General features: G+C 37.6%; 2 protein-coding genes across 3 annotated transcripts in view; one reads left to right on the plus strand and one right to left on the minus strand.

Annotated features, from left to right (window-relative positions):
- LOC311070887 (uncharacterized protein) overlaps positions 1–8,536 on the minus strand; it is a 38,096-nt gene extending 29,560 nt beyond the window's left edge. Inside the window, exons 1-4 of the mRNA XM_084094993.1 lie at positions 8,263–8,536; positions 5,128–5,331; positions 4,672–4,740; positions 1,444–1,486 (exon numbers count right to left, since the gene is read on the minus strand). Of these exons, the coding sequence (XP_083951119.1) occupies positions 1,444–1,486; positions 4,672–4,740; positions 5,128–5,331; positions 8,263–8,479 (533 nt within the window). The 5' untranslated portion in view covers positions 8,480–8,536. The remainder of the gene's footprint in view (positions 1–1,443; positions 1,487–4,671; positions 4,741–5,127; positions 5,332–8,262) is intronic.
- Positions 8,537–11,374: 2,838 nt separating this feature from the next.
- The window catches only part of otud7a (OTU deubiquitinase 7A), a 74,874-nt gene continuing 66,481 nt past the window's right edge, over positions 11,375–19,767 (plus strand). The window contains exon 1 of one of the 2 annotated variants that reach the window (XM_084095378.1): positions 11,375–11,547. The gene's annotated coding sequence lies outside the window, so the exon portion shown is untranslated. Of the gene's footprint in view, positions 11,548–18,740; positions 18,880–19,767 lie in introns of those variants that run through there. The other variant, XM_084095379.1, reaches the window with a different exon arrangement.

Here is a 19,767-nt window from a genome sequence, read left to right on the forward strand (position 1 = left end):
ATCCAGCTATACATCACAGGGATAAATTATATTGCAAAATGTATTGAAATAGAAAATGTTTTTGTTTTTTTATCGTAATAATATTTCACAATATTAGTGTTCAGGTAAATGCAGCCTTGGGGAGAAGAAGAGACTCATTAACATCTTACCAACCCCAAACTTTTGAACAGTATATAGTAAATATTCCCCAAATCCTTTTCCCAATAATTCCATTATCACTTTTTCTATACATCTAGTGAAGCACAACAATCCTGAAAATAAAAGCAATTAATACAGTACAAGTCAAAGGTTTGCATGTTAATTAGTTTATGTACAGCATGAATTTATATACAAAACTAACATTCACTTTTTTTTACTTTAAAAAAAAAAAGATTATTCTAAATCATTATTCTAAAATGTGGAAAATAGTAATAATAAAGAATAACAGCTCAGAATACCTGATCCACTAGGTCAACTTGACAGTAGTAAACGCTGCACAATCGTATCACTCTTTACAACGTCGGACACAATAATTAATTATGGTTAGCCTTTTGCTACGTTATCAAAGAGCTAATAACGTGTTGCTAATGAAAACAGAAAAATATACCAGGATAAGCTGGCTTCTCTTGAGACTCCCCTGCTTCGCAGTAAGTCTGAAATGCTAAAGCAGCACGTTGACGTGATTGGTTACAAGGTAGTTTGTGACGTAAGAAACACCAGCGATTTCAAACCGCGTTTTTAAGACCGACTTTTTTCACTGCAGTTTTTAGGAGAAAATAACTCAGCAATGGTGTTAACTTATGAATTTGCACATGGTTTGTCTTAAAGCATATTAAAAACTCCCCTATAGACATATAAACACTTTAAACACATATCTTACTCTAGTTAAGCAGTTGATAAGCATGGCTGATCAAGTGCTTCGTCTGAGACACAGGTGCCTCACATTGGAACTCAACACTTAAGCAAGATGTTTGAGTGGGACGGCGGACAACAGCAGCCATGGCAACAACGCAAGCACAATAAAAGCATGAGGAATGTTCAGTGGGATTAACATTGCTCTTTTCCTCTCTGAGTGGACATTCATTAGTCAGGACTCTCGTACAAGACACTCCAACTCTCTGAGCAAAGAAAGTCCTTCAGCTTCAACCGAGCGGGGAAAAGATGGGCTCAAATTAGTGAGGAGAGAGAGAGAAGGAAAGATTGAGTGAGTTGAGGGAAAAACTCATAAGAGGTGCCTCTATGTCGAGCAGCCTGGATCTCAGGTAACCGCGTGAGACTTAACTGGAAGCGAAATCTGATGCGCACAATAGTTGGAGGCCATAACACAGGGAGAAACACACAATCAAACCTCTGTTCTCTTCAAAGTATCTCCGCAATATGCTCCAGAAGACTTCAACATAGCTTAAATTGCATAGCAGCAGAAATAAACGGACAAATATTTCTAAAAATACAATAGTAACTTACAGGAAGTAGCCGTCTGTGCAGCTGTTGCAAACCTCCGGCTCATCTGTTGTGGACACAAAACAGGCAATGATTACACAGCGCTGAAATTTGCAAATTACCTGATTTGATGATGCTGACTTAAAAAATATCAATACAACTTTTGGTAACACTTTACTTAAAGCCTTTGTGTATAATGCATTATAAAGGTATTCATAATGTACGTTATAATGCATTATCATAAATTATCATAAATAATTGTAAGCAAATGCATTATGTAAAATGTAAATGATGCAAAATGTAAGATGTAAAATTGTGTTTGAATTATGTTTTGCACCTATCTCTAGTTCTGTTGATTAATCTCCTAGTGTATTTAAGCCCTTAGTTTAAATGGATGTGCAATTCTGTTGAAACTTTCTGTTGATTCCCTACGTCTTACCTTTTTTAGATTAATGATTCAGTTATTAAATATTATAGTAATTATTACTGATGTTTTAGTTTTTCTCCTTTGTCACTGTGTGCTCACTGCAACCCGTTGTTGACAGAAAAGGCTCCCTCGAGGACCACACAACGGACTTTTTAGATCCGGCGTGCCTCACCTACTATCCGGACTGCTAGTTCTGCATTTTTTTCTACACTAGCCTCAGCGAGTGGTCCAAGGCACGCATGCCTGTGGATGGTCCTTAGGGGAGTTTCGCCACCTATGTAGAGTGGGTGCTGGTGAGTTGTGGATCTTTATTCACTGTCTGTGCTACAGAAGAAGGAATCACTAGACCTACTCCGGACCCAGGGCCCAGCCAGCCACCAACCAAGCCCATCAAGGACAGGATGCCAGAGTCCAACTGGTTGTTTGCCATGTGTTTTAATTAATTATACTTTCTAAAGGTGTAATAATGAATAGATAAGTATTATAATCTATTATAACTATGGTTATAGACCTTGCGATGCATTATAAGGTGCAGACACAGAGCCCGAGCCCGCCTCGATGCCAGCACCAGAGCCAATTACTGACCAGGTGCGTGAGCTGGCAAAATCATCTGTTCCTGTTGGTGTCCTCTTGGAGTTTGAGGGAATGGACTAGAGCCCCACCTATACTCCTGTGAGCTGTGCAGGGTCTCTGTAACTTTATTTAACGGATTGGAAAATGTGAATCCACAAAGTCTCCTGTTGCCGCTGGTCCCACCCAACTCCAAGTCTTCTGTGTCGCCGCTGGATCCGCACAGCTCCAAGTCTCCTGCATCTCCGCTGATCCCGCACAGCTCCAAGTCTTCTGCATCTCTGCTGATCCCGCACAGCTCCAAGTCTCCTGCTTCTCCGCTGGTTCCGCACACCTCCAAGTCTCCTGCATCTCCGCTGATCCCACACAGCTCCAAGTCTTCTGCATCTCTGCTGATCCCGCACAGCTCCAAGTCTCCTGCATCTCCACTGATCCCGCACAGCTCCAAGTCTCCTGCATCTCCGCTGATCCCGCACAGCTCCAAGTCTCCTGCATCTCCGCTGATCCCACACAGCTCCAAGTCTCCTGCTTCTCCACTGGTTCCGCACAGCTCCAAGTCTCCTGCATCTCCGCTGATCCCGCACAGCTCCAAGTCTCCTGCATCTCCGCTGATCCCGCACAGCTCCAAATCTCCTGCTTCTCCGCTGGTTCCGCACAGCTCCAAGTCTCCTGCATCTCCGCTGATCCCACACAGCTCCAAGTCTCCTGCATCTCCGCTGATCCCGCACAGCTCCAAGTCTCCTGCATCTCCGCTGATCCCACACAGCTCCAAGTCTCCTGCTTCTCTGTGGTTCCGCACAGCTCCAAGTCTCCTGCGCCGTTGGTCAATACAACTTTTGGAATCGGTCCCACCCAGCCTCCCTCTCCTGCCTCCTCTGCCTATGCCAACCACTACCTCAGCCCCACCTCCGCTGGCTCCCTTTAGTCCCTCGGCTCATCCTCTGTCTTTTGATCTCCAGCTCCACCTTAGCAAATGGATCCCCTGGCTCTGCCTCGGGCTGCTGGGCGCATCACTCCACCTCAGCCCATCGACCAGTCGGCTCCACATTGGCTACACTAGGGGTCCCTTGTCATCACTGTGCCTACACCACGGTCTTCCGGACTTTCGGCTGCGCCTCGTCCCTCCACCCCTTCGGCTCCTTCTGGCTTCTCCTTACCTTCAGCTCCGCCTTGGTCCTCAGTCCCACTGGGCTCTGCCTCAGTCTTCCAGCACCCTGGCTCCACCTCGGCCGCTTGTCACCACGGATCCACCTTTGCCTCCATGACCTACGGTGTTGCCGGTTCTTTGTATCTCCTCTGCTCCGCCTGGGTCTCCAACTCTCCTGGTGGTCAGATCTCTGACTCTACCCTGGCTCCTCCTATCTTCGGTTTCACCGTGGGCCTTTATCATGGGTGTCCTCAGGGTCGTCAGCTCTCCATCGCCTCCTCCATAAGGGTTTCCACTGTCAGCCCATCCTTGGTCACATCCCTCTCTAGCTCCACATCCTCCTCCATAGCTCCCACCCTCTCTCCTCTATTGGACTCCATAATCATTGCATAAATTATTTAAGACTGTTTTTGTTTATCTCCTTCATCATTGTGCACTCATTGCAACCCGCTGCAGACAAAAACATCTGGGGCTGCATTTCCGAAAAGAATTGTAAGCTTAAGTAGATCATAGAACTATTGCTTCCAATGGTCTCTACGATCAACTTAGATCACAATGCTTTTGTGAAACACAGTCTAGGTAATGTTTGCATTTTCTTCTGTCACAGGCCATAATTCTAACCTTGAAATCAGGATTAGGCATAAAATAATATCATACATGTGAAAATCAGCTGAGAATTGAACAAAGAGTTGTAAACTTGCTCAGAGTAAGACAGGAATCGTGTCTTTGTGGCAGTTTTTCTGGTGACTTCTTCACCTTAAAAATGATTGTCAAAAGCAAAAATGCTACAGAATGCAAATCATATTGTGTGAAAAAGTGTGACATTCTAGAGCAAAACAGACTCTAGAAGACTCTTACACTTTTTTTCAGAGACAGCACCCCAAAAATAGTAAGAAACAATTTGGATTGGATTTCAGCAAATATAATGCAGGTTATTCTGCTAAGCACAAAACTAGTACATATAGAGAAACAACAGGAAAACAATTGGCTGAAAGAAATGCATATTAATGAATAATTAATCATAATGTTACAGAAATTATGTAATACTGCACTATTAATGAAACATAAAATACTATACACATAGCCATTAAAAGTATATGTTACTTACCCGTGGAACATGTTTTACAGCCGATACCGCAGTCTATACATTCTCGCGTATCCGGGTCCTGAACCTGACCTGTTCAAGCAAATGTCTGTGAGTATCAGACTTTTTGTATGTTACATGATTATTTAGAAGTTATGTAATAGCTAGTTCTTGTCATCGAATTTGATTCCAACTCCAGTTTGTTTTCATTTGTTTGATTCGTTTAAACTGATGTTTAAGGCATGACACCACAGGTGAACAAGGTACACGTTTTAACAGTTAATTAATCACAGTGACAGTACATTAAGACAATTGTTTTGTATGACACAATCTCTGAATTATGTTTAAATATGCAAATCAATTAAAATCAAGTTAGCAAAATCACTTCAAATTTAATTTAGCAAATTCATTAAGTGACATCTGGAACTGCTACATGTTGTATTAGAATTCACCTTTAGTTTTATTACAGGATAAACTCACCAACTCCACACAGGACTGTCAGACAGATGCCACTTTGAAGCTTGTATCCTTCTCTGCACTTGGCACACACGTTGGCATCAGCACAGATCTCACAATTAGGCATACATGGAAGGCAAGTGTACTGGTCTCGGTCCGGATAAAACTCTCGTGGGCAGTGTAGTCTGCAGTGACCCTGATACAGGAAGCGTTCCTTCCCCTCCTCATCTGCAATGAGTTGACCCACAAAATCCATTTAACATGACACGGTGACTCGTGAACTTATTTAAATAATGATCCAGTTACAGTAATCAAAGGACAGAATAAGATCTGATTTTGGATATAAGAAGCTCAGCTAGTATATATATCAAACCAAGAGTATTATAATGCCAGGAACTTTTGTAAGACATTTGTATGTCCTTTGTATGTCCTACCAGTCAAATGGTTCACTAGCTTCCTCTAAATAAATTACTGCATGTTAAATATTATCACATTGGTCAGAGGTCATTCCAACACTAGCATTCTTGGGTGATTGTCATGAAAGCATGAGCAAGCATGTGTGATATTTTTAAGATTCAGACTTTTTTTTTGTATTTTGACATTATTACCATGACTATTAGGTGCATTTGAACTCCCAATTGTCATTACTATGATATTTACTTGCGAGTTTTTGCAATTCTGTAGTTTCAACAGTAAAAAATAATGTTGCAGTAAAACAAATCATTATATACTTTCCACAAAAATATAAAGCAGCTATTTTCAACATTGATAATAAGAAATGTTTCTTGAGCAGCAAATCAGCATTTGATTTCTGAAGGATCATGTGACACTGAAGACTGGAGTAATGATGCTGAAAATTCAGCTTTACCATCACAGGAATAAATACAAATTTGAAATATACTAAAATAGAGAACAGTTATTTAAAATTGTAATAATATTTTACAACGTTATTGTTTTTGACTGTATTTTTGATCAAATAAATGCAGCCTTGGTGAGTAGAAGAGACTTCTTTCAAAAATATTATAAGGTCTTACCGAACCCAAACTTTTGAAAATATATTTTGAAATAATCATGATATATATATATATATATATATATATATATATATATATATATATATATATATATATATATATATATAAATCAAATTCTGGCAATGAGATTTGGGGGAAAACATTTAATGCAAATCTTTGCTGTCCTAAAACAGATTGCACTTTTTTTATGCACTGATTTGAAAATGATTTTGAAGTGAAGTATTACATGTTCTTGGTAGGTTTTGTGAAATAAATGCACTAAAAGATTAGAAGCCACACTATATGCTTATTCTTTCTGCAAACAAATTGCTACTATATGAAACTCAAATATCAACATCTGCTTGTGTCCATCATGAACTCTTCTTTAAATAGAAACAGTAGTAACTATCTGGCTGACAGGTTTTGCCAAGACCAGGACACATAAACAAGGGCTATGGAGAGTGAATTGGCACTTTTGGCAATGTTGTTGTCACACACTGATGGATGCAAGGCCTCCCCCCTCAACCGGCCCGGGCTGCAGGGAGCGAGATTAAGAGTTACAGCACTCTTCTTTGAGATGCTTGAAAAGGAGGGATGGCAACCATGAACGCCTACTAACAGAATTCAAAAGAGTGGCTTGGTTTGCTAAAGACAAGAGTTTGCGTATTCATTCTGTACTATTAAAGGAATAGTTCAACCAAACATTTAAATTCTGCCATTATTTACTCACACTCATGTCGTTCCAAATCTGAATGATATGCCTCACAAGGTACTGTATTTGATTTGAAAGCTATAGTGTATGGCAAGATTACTGAACAATGATTTAAATTTCGAACTGTTCCTCCACTGAAAAAGAAGTGCCATAACAAAAACGTAGAGATAGATGTGTTCCAATTCGCACCTAATTCTGCACTTTTCTACACTGTAAAAAGTGAACAGTTGGATCAACTTAAAAAAATTGGTAACACCTAAAGAAATTAAGTTTTCTCAACTTAAATTATCACATTTTATCGTGAAAAACTTTTAAGTTGATCCAACTGTTCACTTTTTACAGTGTATGCCATTTTGTAGTATAAACAATGTGACTAATGTGTTAACACTGAAAATTGCAAATGACAACGATCCAGTCAGTTCCCGATGGGCAAAATCAAGTCCGGCCCTACATTTTTTTCTTGTTTGAGAAGCCTTTTCACTCGGACATATGTCACAATGGGGAAGAAAAGCCTATATATTTATAACAAATTAACCATTTAAGATGGTAGAGTACATAGTGCATAGTATAAGTGCATGTACAGTACATCATTTAGGACACAACAGAAAAAAATTTACACTTTAGTATAGGCCTACTTCTATACCAAAAGGCTGGCTTTAAGGCACAGTGAATCTGAAATTGCTGGGACCTGAGGCTAAAGAAAACGCCAGGAGCTACTGTCAGAAGTATCAGATAACTTGAGGAGTTTTTTACTATGTCCACACATTACCAGAAACATTATCAGCTTTCCCGATAGTGAAAAGGAAGTGGTCTCAGTTTTTTCCCACTCCCATGTTTGGCAGTTAAAAGAATACTGTCAAACTTAGGTTGATAAGGCCTACTGTTCAAAAGCATAGTCGATTAATTTGTGTTTAAAATTACCTTAATTTCAACTCTTCCTGTAATTAAAAGTGGGCACGACACTTTCATGTTTGAGGTCACTAAACAAACTCTCTTTTGAGGTAAAGCACTCTTTGTCACTTTGATAAATAGGGAGAGCGGCTTCATTGTTTTTCCGCAGCAGCTGTGCAGGGAGGACTGGGAGGTTTGCCTTCCCAATTGTCTCTTGGAAAACCCTTTTGTGAACCTGCACAATGCTGCCACAGATTCGTACCACAATGGCCAAAACAACCCAAAAATGATTTTGAGTGCACACTAGCGACTAACAAACAACTTCACATAAGTTTTTTCCTGGTATAACTTGCTTTGAATTACATAATAAGCTAATGTTACCACAAAGTAAAGAGACATCGCTGTGAAAAAAAAAGGAAATTAAATAAAGTTACGCATGCGCGCTGACAGCAGAGATATGCACGGTCCAAATGGACGCACCTGTTTTATTCAATATATACCTAAGTGTTAAACTAAAGAATATAATAGTGAACTATCACTTACCTAAACCACAAGCGGTGCACTCGTATAGCTCATGACCCTCACACTCCGTGCAGGTGGGGTGACAGAGAACGCACTGATTTTTTAGTAAGAACTGTCCGGTGGGACAGGACCGCATCGGGGATTTGGCTTGAATAAAACCGAGACAACATAATGATAAAGTAAACAGTGTCAAACCGGCGTTCATCGTTCGCGATGTTCTGCAGCGCATATTCGCCATACACACACTCACACACTCAGTGAAGTGGGTCAGTCCTGCACTGCCAAATGACAACGAGCGTCTAAATAACAAAACTTGCTCAACAAGTTGCTATCAATGGGATTGGTCTACGGGCCTTTGGGGTCCACCCATTCCTCTGGTTCTTTTCGCATTTGATATCTAAAGGACAAATACAATGTTATGCACAAACGGAAAACACTGAATTAGTCAGTGCTTCAGGCTCCATTCTAACAGTTTGTTAAAGCATAATTTATCTAACTGAGAATATTTAACAGTACAGTAGCCTGCATAGTTCATAAGCTACCCCTTTATATAGCCAACTTAAATGAATAATAATAATAATAATAATAATAATGTTGTATAATACCGTAATCTATACATTTAATTTAATTTAATTTAATTTGGTAGCTCACTTAAAAAAAAAAAAAAAAACATATGGTAAAAAAGGCAACACTTTACAATAAGGTCTCATTTTTGTATTAACACTGTAAGAACGTTGCTGCCTTACATTTTTAAGTACAATCAACTTGGATGTTTGAGTCATTTCAACTTAAACTGACCTAAATAGTTGAATCTTGTATAACATAAAGTTTGAAATATTTTGATAAGTTAAAGCAATGTAAAAAACATTGCAAACAAATGTATTTTTTATAGTGAATACATTTTGAAATTAACATTAACTAAGATTAAGAAATGCTGTAGAATTATTGTTCACTGTAAGTTCATGATAACTAATGTAGTTAACTGTTAACAAAGTTTTACCATAAAAACTTTAAACTATAAAGATATATAACTAATTCATCAGAGATTATTTAACAGTAATCAGTATAGAGTATTTCATAATGTACAGTGGTAATCATTTTATTAATATGACTAAATTATATAAATGGTGGCAGCCTATACTGTACATTTTACCATGTGGTAAAACATTATATTTTAAAAGGCACTGCATTTTATTTTACGTTAAAATGTGTGTTTGTAGACGTAAATAAATAAGTATAATTTATTTAAATAAATAATGGACCAACAAATTATTTAACAAGGCAATATTCAATATTTTGGGTCACTTTCCAGTTGAAGGAAGTCTGCAAGTTTCAGGGCTTATTGGGTTTTTAGCACAAACTATATATAATCTCACTTTATTTTCTTCTTTTCAAGCCTTTTACACACATGAGATGTGATAGGCTTTTTCCTTGACTTCATATTCCATATTTATGAAATGCACATGCTGCATGATATTGTTGTCTAATGCCTTTCTCTTATTTCTGTCCCAGAGGACTTCAGCTCTTGTGAAGCTGTCTTGGCTTCACTGGTAAACAGATTGTGTGTGCTAACTAGCCTAAGGTATAAAACAATATATTCTCTGTGGATCATTTTGATATTTTGCCATAAGTTTGACATATAACATTCCTAAATGTTGACACTATTTTAGTATTAATGGGTTTATAAATAAAAATGTTATAGACAGCTGCAATATTTCATATTTCTTGTCTTATATCCATTATAAAGGCTTTCAAAGAAGAGAAACATTATGTTTTAGAGGACTCTGATAACCTTTATAACCTGTAAATCCTATTCTAGAGTATGTAATAACCTCTGTGCAAATCTATGAAGACAAATGACCAGTAGAGGGCGTCAGAGTGTACAGTATTGGGGATTTATCAGTTCAAAATACAGGGCCTCCTTTGCTTTAGCAGAAAGCCTTAGTGGATTTGTAAATATTTTCTGTTCTTTACTTGCTAAACCATGGCAATACACTTAACAAAATAATTCACATATATTTAGAGAAACAAAGAGTTTTTTTTTTATTTTTCTAATATTATTATTAGGCTTATAAAATATAATGTGATATATATAATATATATACATGACAGAAGACAGATTGTGGCAAAATAGCAAAATGCTTCAATTTAATTCAATGCCGTGGCATTATAATCAATGGCCATATTATTGTCCTTACATATTAGCCTATTTAAGTACAATCAAAGTTTGGTTATTTCAACTTAAATTATATTAAACTGACTTAAAAAATTAGTTGAATCTTGTATAACTTATAAAAAAAGTTGAAAATGGCTTAGCTTATTTTGATGAGTTAAAGCAATGTAAAAACGTATGTTGTCATAACTTATTGATCATATTATTGTTTACAGTGTAGGCTATATTTTGCGTTTTAAAAAAAAACCCATCAAATTGGTACATAACTAACAAATTTTGTATGTATTTTTGTATTTTTATGTAAATGAATAGCCAATCAACGCCAAGTACCACCCTCTTTCTGTTGATTGACATTTTAGAAAGGTTTTCCATTAAAATTAAATCCAATTTTGAGGAATAAATTATTCTGAGAAATGTAATTTAAAAATGTCCCAATTTTTTTTTTAAAACGACAACGGAAACAATATTTTTATTATTTGTTTTATTTTTCTATTCTACGTTTCTGTTTTATAAAAAAAAAAAAAATGAAAGATTGTTTCAAGCCATTACTAGTTGTGCGAAATGTTCTTTGAATATAAATACGTAGGCTAATAATTCACAAAAATACAAAAAAAGGATGAAAAACGTGCGACTTTATCTATCAACATTATAATATTTTAATGATTTTAATATATAATGTTCTAATAGTCTTTTGCTTTTATACCAAACAGTATTGTTTATATATATATATATATATATATATATATATATATATATATATATATATATGTGTGTGTGTGTGTGTGTGTGTGTGTGTGTGTGTGTGTATATATATATATATATAAGTAGGCTTCCACAAACTGAACCAGCAGTCCTGCAGGCAGCTGTTTTCCAGAGGTGGGCGGGGTCTGTAGCTCATTTCTTACGTCAATCAATAGGCATGAAAGGGGACGTGGGCGGAGTCTGTTGCTTCTTTACGTCATTCAAGTGGGGGTAAGAGATGAGGTGGGCGTGTCTTCGCTGGCACTGCTGCATCAGTGAATGACATGAGGATGTGAAAGAATACAGCGGGTTGGGCATATGATTTTAAAGCCATTCTCGAGCGGACCTATATATGGACGATGAGGAATACACTAAGGACTGACTGAGGAACGGTAAGACGCGTCTTAAATAATAGCCTACTGGCATAAGGAGCATCTGTGTGTGCAATAAGAGTATGGATCCTTGCGCAGGTGCACCTGTCTTCTGTACGTAGCCGGACCGCTATAAGACGCATCTTGCGGGTATACAGTGTTTTTATTTATTTATTTTCTCAATCGAGGCCGGTTTCAACAAAGGAACTTGTGTGGCATAATACATAGCCGATTATTTGCTGGATGTGAGGTAAGGGCGTCTTTCCAGCGCATCATCATCAAATGCATATGATTGGGGATTGAATTTTCTTTGTCTGTACACATTATATGACTATATATCAGTATGGGTTGGGACTGTTGCGTAACAGGCTGATAGGGGAAAAAAGCCGTTTGTGGATTACAAAATAATAATCAAATATATCCTATTAGGCTGTATTTGATGTAAGAGGAGGATGATAGGTGGATGCATTCATGTGCATTGCCTCTGTATGCACAAATCCCTGGCAGAAATCAGCATGTGTGTGTGTGTGTCAAGAAGGCTCTTTGGTTATTCGACCTATAGATGCTTTTAATTTATTGTCTACTTTAGGTGCTATGGGCTGAAGGTACCTGTAAACAACCTACTAGCTATCCAATGGTGCGTTTAGGCCCTGAGCTGGGCTGTTGAGCTCAGTTTTTATTTTATTTATTTTATTTGAGCTTAAAGGTGCACTCAGTCATTTTTTTTTCTCAAGCAAAGTTTTAGAAATGCACAACAGTTTTGGAAAACATCTGTAAAATGCTGAGATGAATTTTAGGCTACACTAGACTGGTGGTTCTCAACCAAGTGGTTGCATTAAATTTCTAGGGAGCTTCAAGATTATTTATAATTATTAAAAATAAATTAATGTACATAAAGTGTAATGTACAGGTAGTTGGGCATTGTGGCTAGTTACTAAAAAAATAAATACTTTGAAAAAATATTATATTTGAGTTTACAATATTGTATTACCTTGTAGAGACCATCTGCGCAGGACTGCTTCCCAAAATTGTACTCCTTAAATTGTAACTTTAATGGAGCACATTTGTCATCATTCCAGAAGTAAATATGCTGTCTATATTGTTGAATTGTTCAAAATATTATTTAATCATATAAGTTTGAGAATCACTGCTCTAGGCAGATAAGTTTCTAAAAAATAAACTATTGCAGTTAGTAAACAAACGTCATACATCCAGGCCAGTAGGTGTCAGTATAGAGTCCAACACTACGTGTGCCTTTATGACAAAAAATTACTGACTGCACCTTTAAGCCAAATTTGATTTATGAAATATTGTTGCTTTGCCTTAGTTAAAAAAATATTGGGAATTTCGTAGCTGGCCAAAAGAGTATGTTTGTAAAATCAGATACCATATCTTAGGCTACATTTACTCTGTTACTTTGTTTGTGCAGCGTAGAGCAGCTCTCTAACACTGTATGACATGACAGACTAGTCCAGACCAGTTGCGTTCACACAGCACAGGTTTTCGGTGTGTGTGAACTGTGTGTGAACATAGCGTATTAAGGAGTCAAATAGTGGACTGACACCGTATTCTGCTGCTGTCTGAACATGGCCTTTAGATTCCTGATGTTGACTCCTGAATGATTCTAACATATATAACAGTGTTAATATTGTGTGCTTGTGGTTTCTAAATAATGGAAGTCATTCGGGAAGTTATTGGAGGCCTTAATTCAAGCTTGGCCTCTAACGCTTTTGTCAGTTTGTTTTAGCATCAAACAGCACTCATTTTCTTATTAACAGCTTTTCTGTAACAGGAGACTTTGTTTCATCCATTGAAGTTAGACATTTCTGGCAATGTGCAGACAGGCTTTATAATGGTATGTGTCAAGCAACCCTTTGTTTTGTCTTTGAGTTTTTCGTAATGGTGATTTAAAAAAAATACTTTATGTGCATTTTAGGATATGTATACACACACTCACCGGCCACTTTATTAGGTACACCTTGCTAGTACCGGGTTGAATCCCCTTTTGCCTTCAGAACTGCCTTAATTCCGCGATTAAAAGATTCAACAAGGTGCTGGAAACATTCCTCAGAGGTTTTGGTCCAAATTGACATGAAATCATGACGCAGTTGCTGCAGATTTGTCGGCTGCACATCCATGATGCGAATCTCCTGTTTCTCCACATCCCAAAACTGTGGAGGCCATTTGAGTTTAGTGAACTCATTGTCAATGTCAAACCAGTTTGAGATGATTTGAGCTTTGTGACATGGTGTGTTATCCTGCTGGAAGTATCCATCAGAAGATGATACACTGTGGTCATAAAGAGATGGACATGGTCAGCAACAATATAGACTGTGGTGTTTAAATGATGCTCAATTGGTACTAAAGGGCACAAAGTGTGCCAAGAAAATATCCAACAGACTATTACACCACCAGCAGCCTGAACCGTTGATACAAGTTATGGATCCATGCTTTCATGTTGTTTACGCCAAATTCTGACCCTCCATCTGAATGTACCAGCAGAAATCGAGACTCATCAGACCAGGCATGTTTTTCCTATCTTCTACTGTGCAATTTTGGTGAGCTCGTGTGAACTGAAGCCTCAGTTTCCTGTCCTCATCTGACAGGAGTGTCAGCGGTGTGTGTTCTGCTGCTGTAGCTCTTCTGCTTCAAGGTTCGACGTGTTGTGAGTTCAGAGATGCTCTTCTGCAGACCTCGGTTATAACCAATGGTTATTTGAGTTACTGTTGTCTTTCTATCAGCTGGAACCAGTCTGATAGAGATTGGCTGATTAGATATTTGCATTAACGAGCAGTGTTCCTGATAAAGTGGCCGGTGAGTATATAATATTTTTTAAACCACCTGAATTATCCAGTAATATTAATTTCTGATATTGTAATATAACTAGGCCCTTGCAAACTGGATTACAATCTGAGTTGACAGCCATTAATCCTACTAGGGACGGAAGGTTAAACTCAAAGCATTAGAAAATAGCAAAAAGATAAGAGATATTTTCTTGATCCCAGAGGGGAAATTTTGAAAAGGCCAAACAGGTGAATCGGTGAAAACAAGCTCCGACAGGAGTAACACGCTGATCCGACAAAACTCGACGAAGTGTCTGTTGCCGTCTGTCTGTCTGTGCAGACCTCCACCCAAGTAGGTGGCACACAAGAATACGTATGACCTTGACCTGATTGTTTCAGATGCTGCCATACAATCCAGCATGCCCCTATTGACCCAGTCTGCAAGACTCCAGCAAACATTGATGATTTGGAGACAGATGGAACGATAAGGGCAAGGCACCAAAGTGGACACCCCGGGCCGATGCAGCCACTGAGGGCCTGTGTGCAACGCGACACCAGGGGACAATGTTTGGCAACTGATCAGTTACTACATGTAATTCTGTCGCAAACACTTTACTAGCAGAGCTGAGATCGGTCTGGTCTTCGGCTCCACAGTCTGACATAAAATTCATTCATTTGTTACAAGAGATCACAGACTTGGGACATGGCCAGAGAGAACAAACAATGCTAAATAAATTAATAATAATAATAATAATAATAATAAAATCTCTAATTTGAAAATATTTATTGATCTGTTGGAATGCCACTTGATGTCCCATATTTATTCTGGGGTTTGAAGCTAAACCAGTTAATATTATCCACTGTTTTGCACTCTATGACTGATGTATTGTTCAAATTATTCAAAATATTGTTAGCAAGATTGTGAAATACTTGATATTCTAATTCTTAAATGTGCAAGTAAATGATTTTGTGTTTTAAATACTCTAATAATGATTATGTTAGTTGATTGGTAAGTTATACTGAGCAAGGGCTCCATGTAGGCCTATACTCCATTTAATAGTGTATGCGAACACAGGCACTCAACACACGCGCACGAGAAAGTTTCCCACTTGTGCAGTGTCTCCACTATTTCTCTCCAAAAGTTATGAGCGATATAATGTCTTTGATATCTTTTAAACTAGAGTTGTGTGTAACTCTTAACCCCTTCATACAAGTTCTCATCAACACATGTATTTGCTTCTCCAGTAGTTTGTTGTTGTTCCGTCTCATCGGTTTCATTTTCGACTGTGAAACAACAGCCTGGGCGAGTGTTGCTAGCTTGTGGACAAACTAATAAGTGCAAAAAATTTAAGGCGCATGTGCAAGGAAGTTGAACTGGTTATAAAGATTGAGTTGCATGCTTATAATAGAGTGGTGCAGGGATGATGTATTTTTGTATGCCAAAATTTGGAAACGAGTTAGCATTTTAGCACTTCCGGTTCCGTCGTCATGTAGTCAATTTTTAAATGATTTTTGGTTAAATGCTTGAAATAAGGTCTGTGGTGAACACAAGTTCAAGTTATTTTCATGTTTTATTCTACAATACAAAATATCCTCTTGTGATTTAAAAAAAAAAAAGCTTTTACTTGTAAAAGGAGGTTGCTAGCAAGAGGCTAAATGGGACTACAGAGCTTGTCGGGACATTAAACGTCATCTCCTCTACTCACTAGTCCACTAGTCCACAAAGCATAACATCCTCCACATTTTTAGACTAGGCTATATTAAGTGTGTCAACATGAAAGTGGTTTAAATATAGGAAATAACTGTTGTATTTGCATTTAACTTTTGGAAAAGTGTAATGTATTGTCCTTTTTGATTGTTTGGCTTGGTAAAAGTTGTCAAGACCATTTCAGTGTTGCTCAAATGGGTTTACAAAGGAAGCTCATCCCATCAAAGGCAGAAGCTGCTTGTTTTTCCACAGCATTCCATCTGCCTCCCACCTCATTCTCCAGAAGTTTTAGTCCTTGAGATGAGATGAAATGAGTCAAGTGGCCCACAGCAATCAGTGCTCAATCACTGCACGGGGCTTTTGAAGTGCTCCCCGCTCCCTCCGCGGCTCCACAGGTGGGGAAGCAATGTTAAGTGGTCTGTCCACAAGAAGGGAGAGGTCATCCAGAGGGCAAAAAGGATTGTCGGGAGGAGCGGTCCAGAGAGAGAAAGTAGGGAATGAAGGGATTGAAAAGACAGCAGGAGAAAATCAGGAAGGGTTGCACAGGTCAGAGAGTGGGACGGGGTCATTCTGTGATGACTTTTAATTTCCTGAAATCTCTCTCGTTCACGATCTCTGTCTCTAATCTCGGTGTTAACGTTCTTACTGATTGTCGGGCCATGCATACAGACACTCAGATAGATCAAGTAAAAGCTTGTCAGTATAGTTTCATGGCCAAATCAGGCCACAAAGGTAGATAGATAGATAGATAGATAGATAGATAGATAGATAGATAGATAGATAGATAGATAGATAGATAGATAGATAGATAGATAGATAGAGGGGCTATATCAGTGTTGTTAATCCCATGTTATCCTAGGGGAAATCAGCAAGTACTCTGAGAAAACTAAAACTGGAAGTTCTCTCATCATTTACTCACCCTCATGTCATTTTTATTGTATTAAAAAGACTGCTAGCAAATTCTTCAGAAATTCACCTTTTGCATTACACAGAGGAAGGAAAGTCATGCGGGTTTGAGCTAAATGATGACAGAACTACCATTTTGAGTGAACTATCCCTTTAAATAATCTGCATAACATCAAGTAAGTCAAATTTTAAAGCCAGCATAAAGTTATTGTGACATATGAAACGGCTTCTCAAACAAGAACAAGTACAGTAAAGGGCGGGATGTGATATCTTTCATGGGGAATTTATTGGATGGTTGTGGATTGCTATTGGTGGATCTAATGTGAGTGACAGGTTGCCCCGCCCTAATGCCAGGAAACTAAATGCATTATTCCCTTCTGTTAAAGTGATGTGATGGTGGATGTTCTCTGTGCACAGACCTGATTAATGGATAACATCGATTTTCATTATCGTTTTTTATCGATTAAATGTTGTAGACCAAGTTTAATATAACTCTTACACTTAGTTTGAACTTAGCTTTACTTGAAGACGTTTAATATAACTTTGACATGGTTTAGAGTTGTAGTATGTGTATGTGTCGACCTTTGTGATAATGTTCACTTTAATCCTATTTGAATTAAAAGTGACGACTGACCAGATGTGTGTTGATGAGGTTAAGATTGTGTGAAGCTGAGTGCAGAGGTTTATAGAGGAGAATATGGTGAGTCAAGCAGCTTGTTGTGGGATGTGACCGTGTCTGAGGAATTGTAATGAATTTGCCGCTTCTCAAAAAGTTCATTCTTTCGTTAAAGTTTATGCTGACCTGAGATTAGGGATGTACTGAATTTTGGCAGATAAAATAAACTGGTTATTTTTATATTATGGCCAAGAACTGATAAATAGCATAAACTAAAATCTATACTATTTGTTCTAAATAAATTATATATATATATATATATATATATATATATATATATATAATTTTTTTTTTAAAGTAAATATTTTAAATACTACAAGTGAATTTAGGCATAACAGCATTATAATTTTCAGTATGTGCAGTTTAAATAATGAATATTAATTTAAAGATTACATTTAAAAGTGATATTAAATTAGTGTTTTTATAGATTAACTTAAATTTTAGAAACTTCCCCAGCTAAAATTTTTGATTTTGTTAATATTTTTTTCTGAAGAAAGACAAACATAAATAGTGATGAAAGCCAAATTGTAAATGCCACAGATAAATATATTAAAGAGTAATTCATTATTATGATTATTTTAATACCCCTCTACAAAATAGTCTATTACACAGTTAATATCAATAAAAGATCTGGGCTGTCTTTTTCTTTTATGTATTTCTTTTACAGTATGTGCATGAATTCATTTTTGAGAATTGCTAAAGATAACATTTAACAACATTATTAAGTATTAGTGTTTAACTTAAAATTAACTTTAAGGCAGTGTTAAATTATGGCAAAGGTAATCTTAGTGTAAAAATAGGAGAATGAGCAGTACAAATAAATATCCAATATTGAACCAAATACAGATAAAAAAATAAACAAATTATGTAATCATACCACAGTTCAAATATTGACAACTCATAGCTTTTCTAGAAATAGATCACCCAACAATTTAAGGTCACAATTCGCTTAATTAAGTTCTTGAGTGTTTTGTAACCAAATGTCATGACGTCACAGAACAAGAAGTTACTTGCTGTATTACTTAGTAGAGATGTCCTCAAGAAAGAACAGCTTGTCCTCATGAGCCGAAGTGCGAGTCAAACTTCAGATGTGACTGACAGTCTGTGGAGAAACTCAAAGTGTGGTGAGGAATCAAGCTGACAGCTCAGAGACTGGACCAGGAACAGAGGCCATGGGACAGAGGACCTGACGGGTTAAATATGCCCCTCAATCCGACAGACGTTGGGTCAGGTCAGGACTCGCTGGTGTGAGGCTGAAGAACATATTAGAGACGGACAGGGTGAGAACTTCTTATGATGGAGGTATGAGGACAGGGTTACTGAAGGTCACAGTTCTGAGACCAGCCGTGTGTTCTGACCTTTGAAGGTAGAGGTTATGAATTTTAATTTGTTTGTTGATCTAGATGCTTCTTGATGGATCTACAGAAATTACACTCATATAAGGATCTGATTGGATTTATAATTAAACCAATCAAACCTTCATTGGTGCATCATTAAAAATAAGTAGGCTGTAATGTATAGTTTGTTTTCGTTTCATGTTACAGTCATGTTTCCTGTATCACACAGTCATGTGATTTCCTTGCCCGCATGTGATCCTGCCATGTGCTTCCCTAGTCTCTTGTGTCAAGTTGTCATCGGCTAATTGTCTTGATTATGTTCGCAGGTGTGTCTTGTTTAGTCACTAGTCCTTGTGTATTTAAGCCTCATGTTTGCCATGTGTCTTGCTCTACCATTGCTTGTGTAACCACTGTTTGATGAGTTTTCTGTTAATGTTTAAGTGTATAGTTCCATGTCAAGCCAAGTCTTTGTTTATTTTGAGTTTGTTAATGTTTATATTTAATAAATACGTGCAGTATTGGGTTCTTCAAACTTGCCATCAGTAGAATCTAGGCAAGCACTGATGATATTCACATTGTTTAATGCACAAGCTGATTGGTTCATGTCACATCTGGAGCCAATGAGCTTGTTTCTCATCATTTGAATGGCTGATTAGCATTCACCATAGTGGTTTGCAGAGTTTCTCTGAAACCTTCCAGCATCCCCAGCTCCACCTGTATAGATCTGCTATAGGTCATTTTATATATGCTATTTGTGCAGCAATAGTATGTCTTACATGCTCACAGCAGCGTAGCAGATCTATTCCACCAAGACCAAATACATTAACATTG

The sequence above is a fragment of the Abramis brama genome (genome assembly GCF_963993115.1).
Source record: "Abramis brama genome assembly, chromosome: 20".
NCBI lineage: Eukaryota > Metazoa > Chordata > Actinopteri > Cypriniformes > Leuciscidae > Abramis > Abramis brama.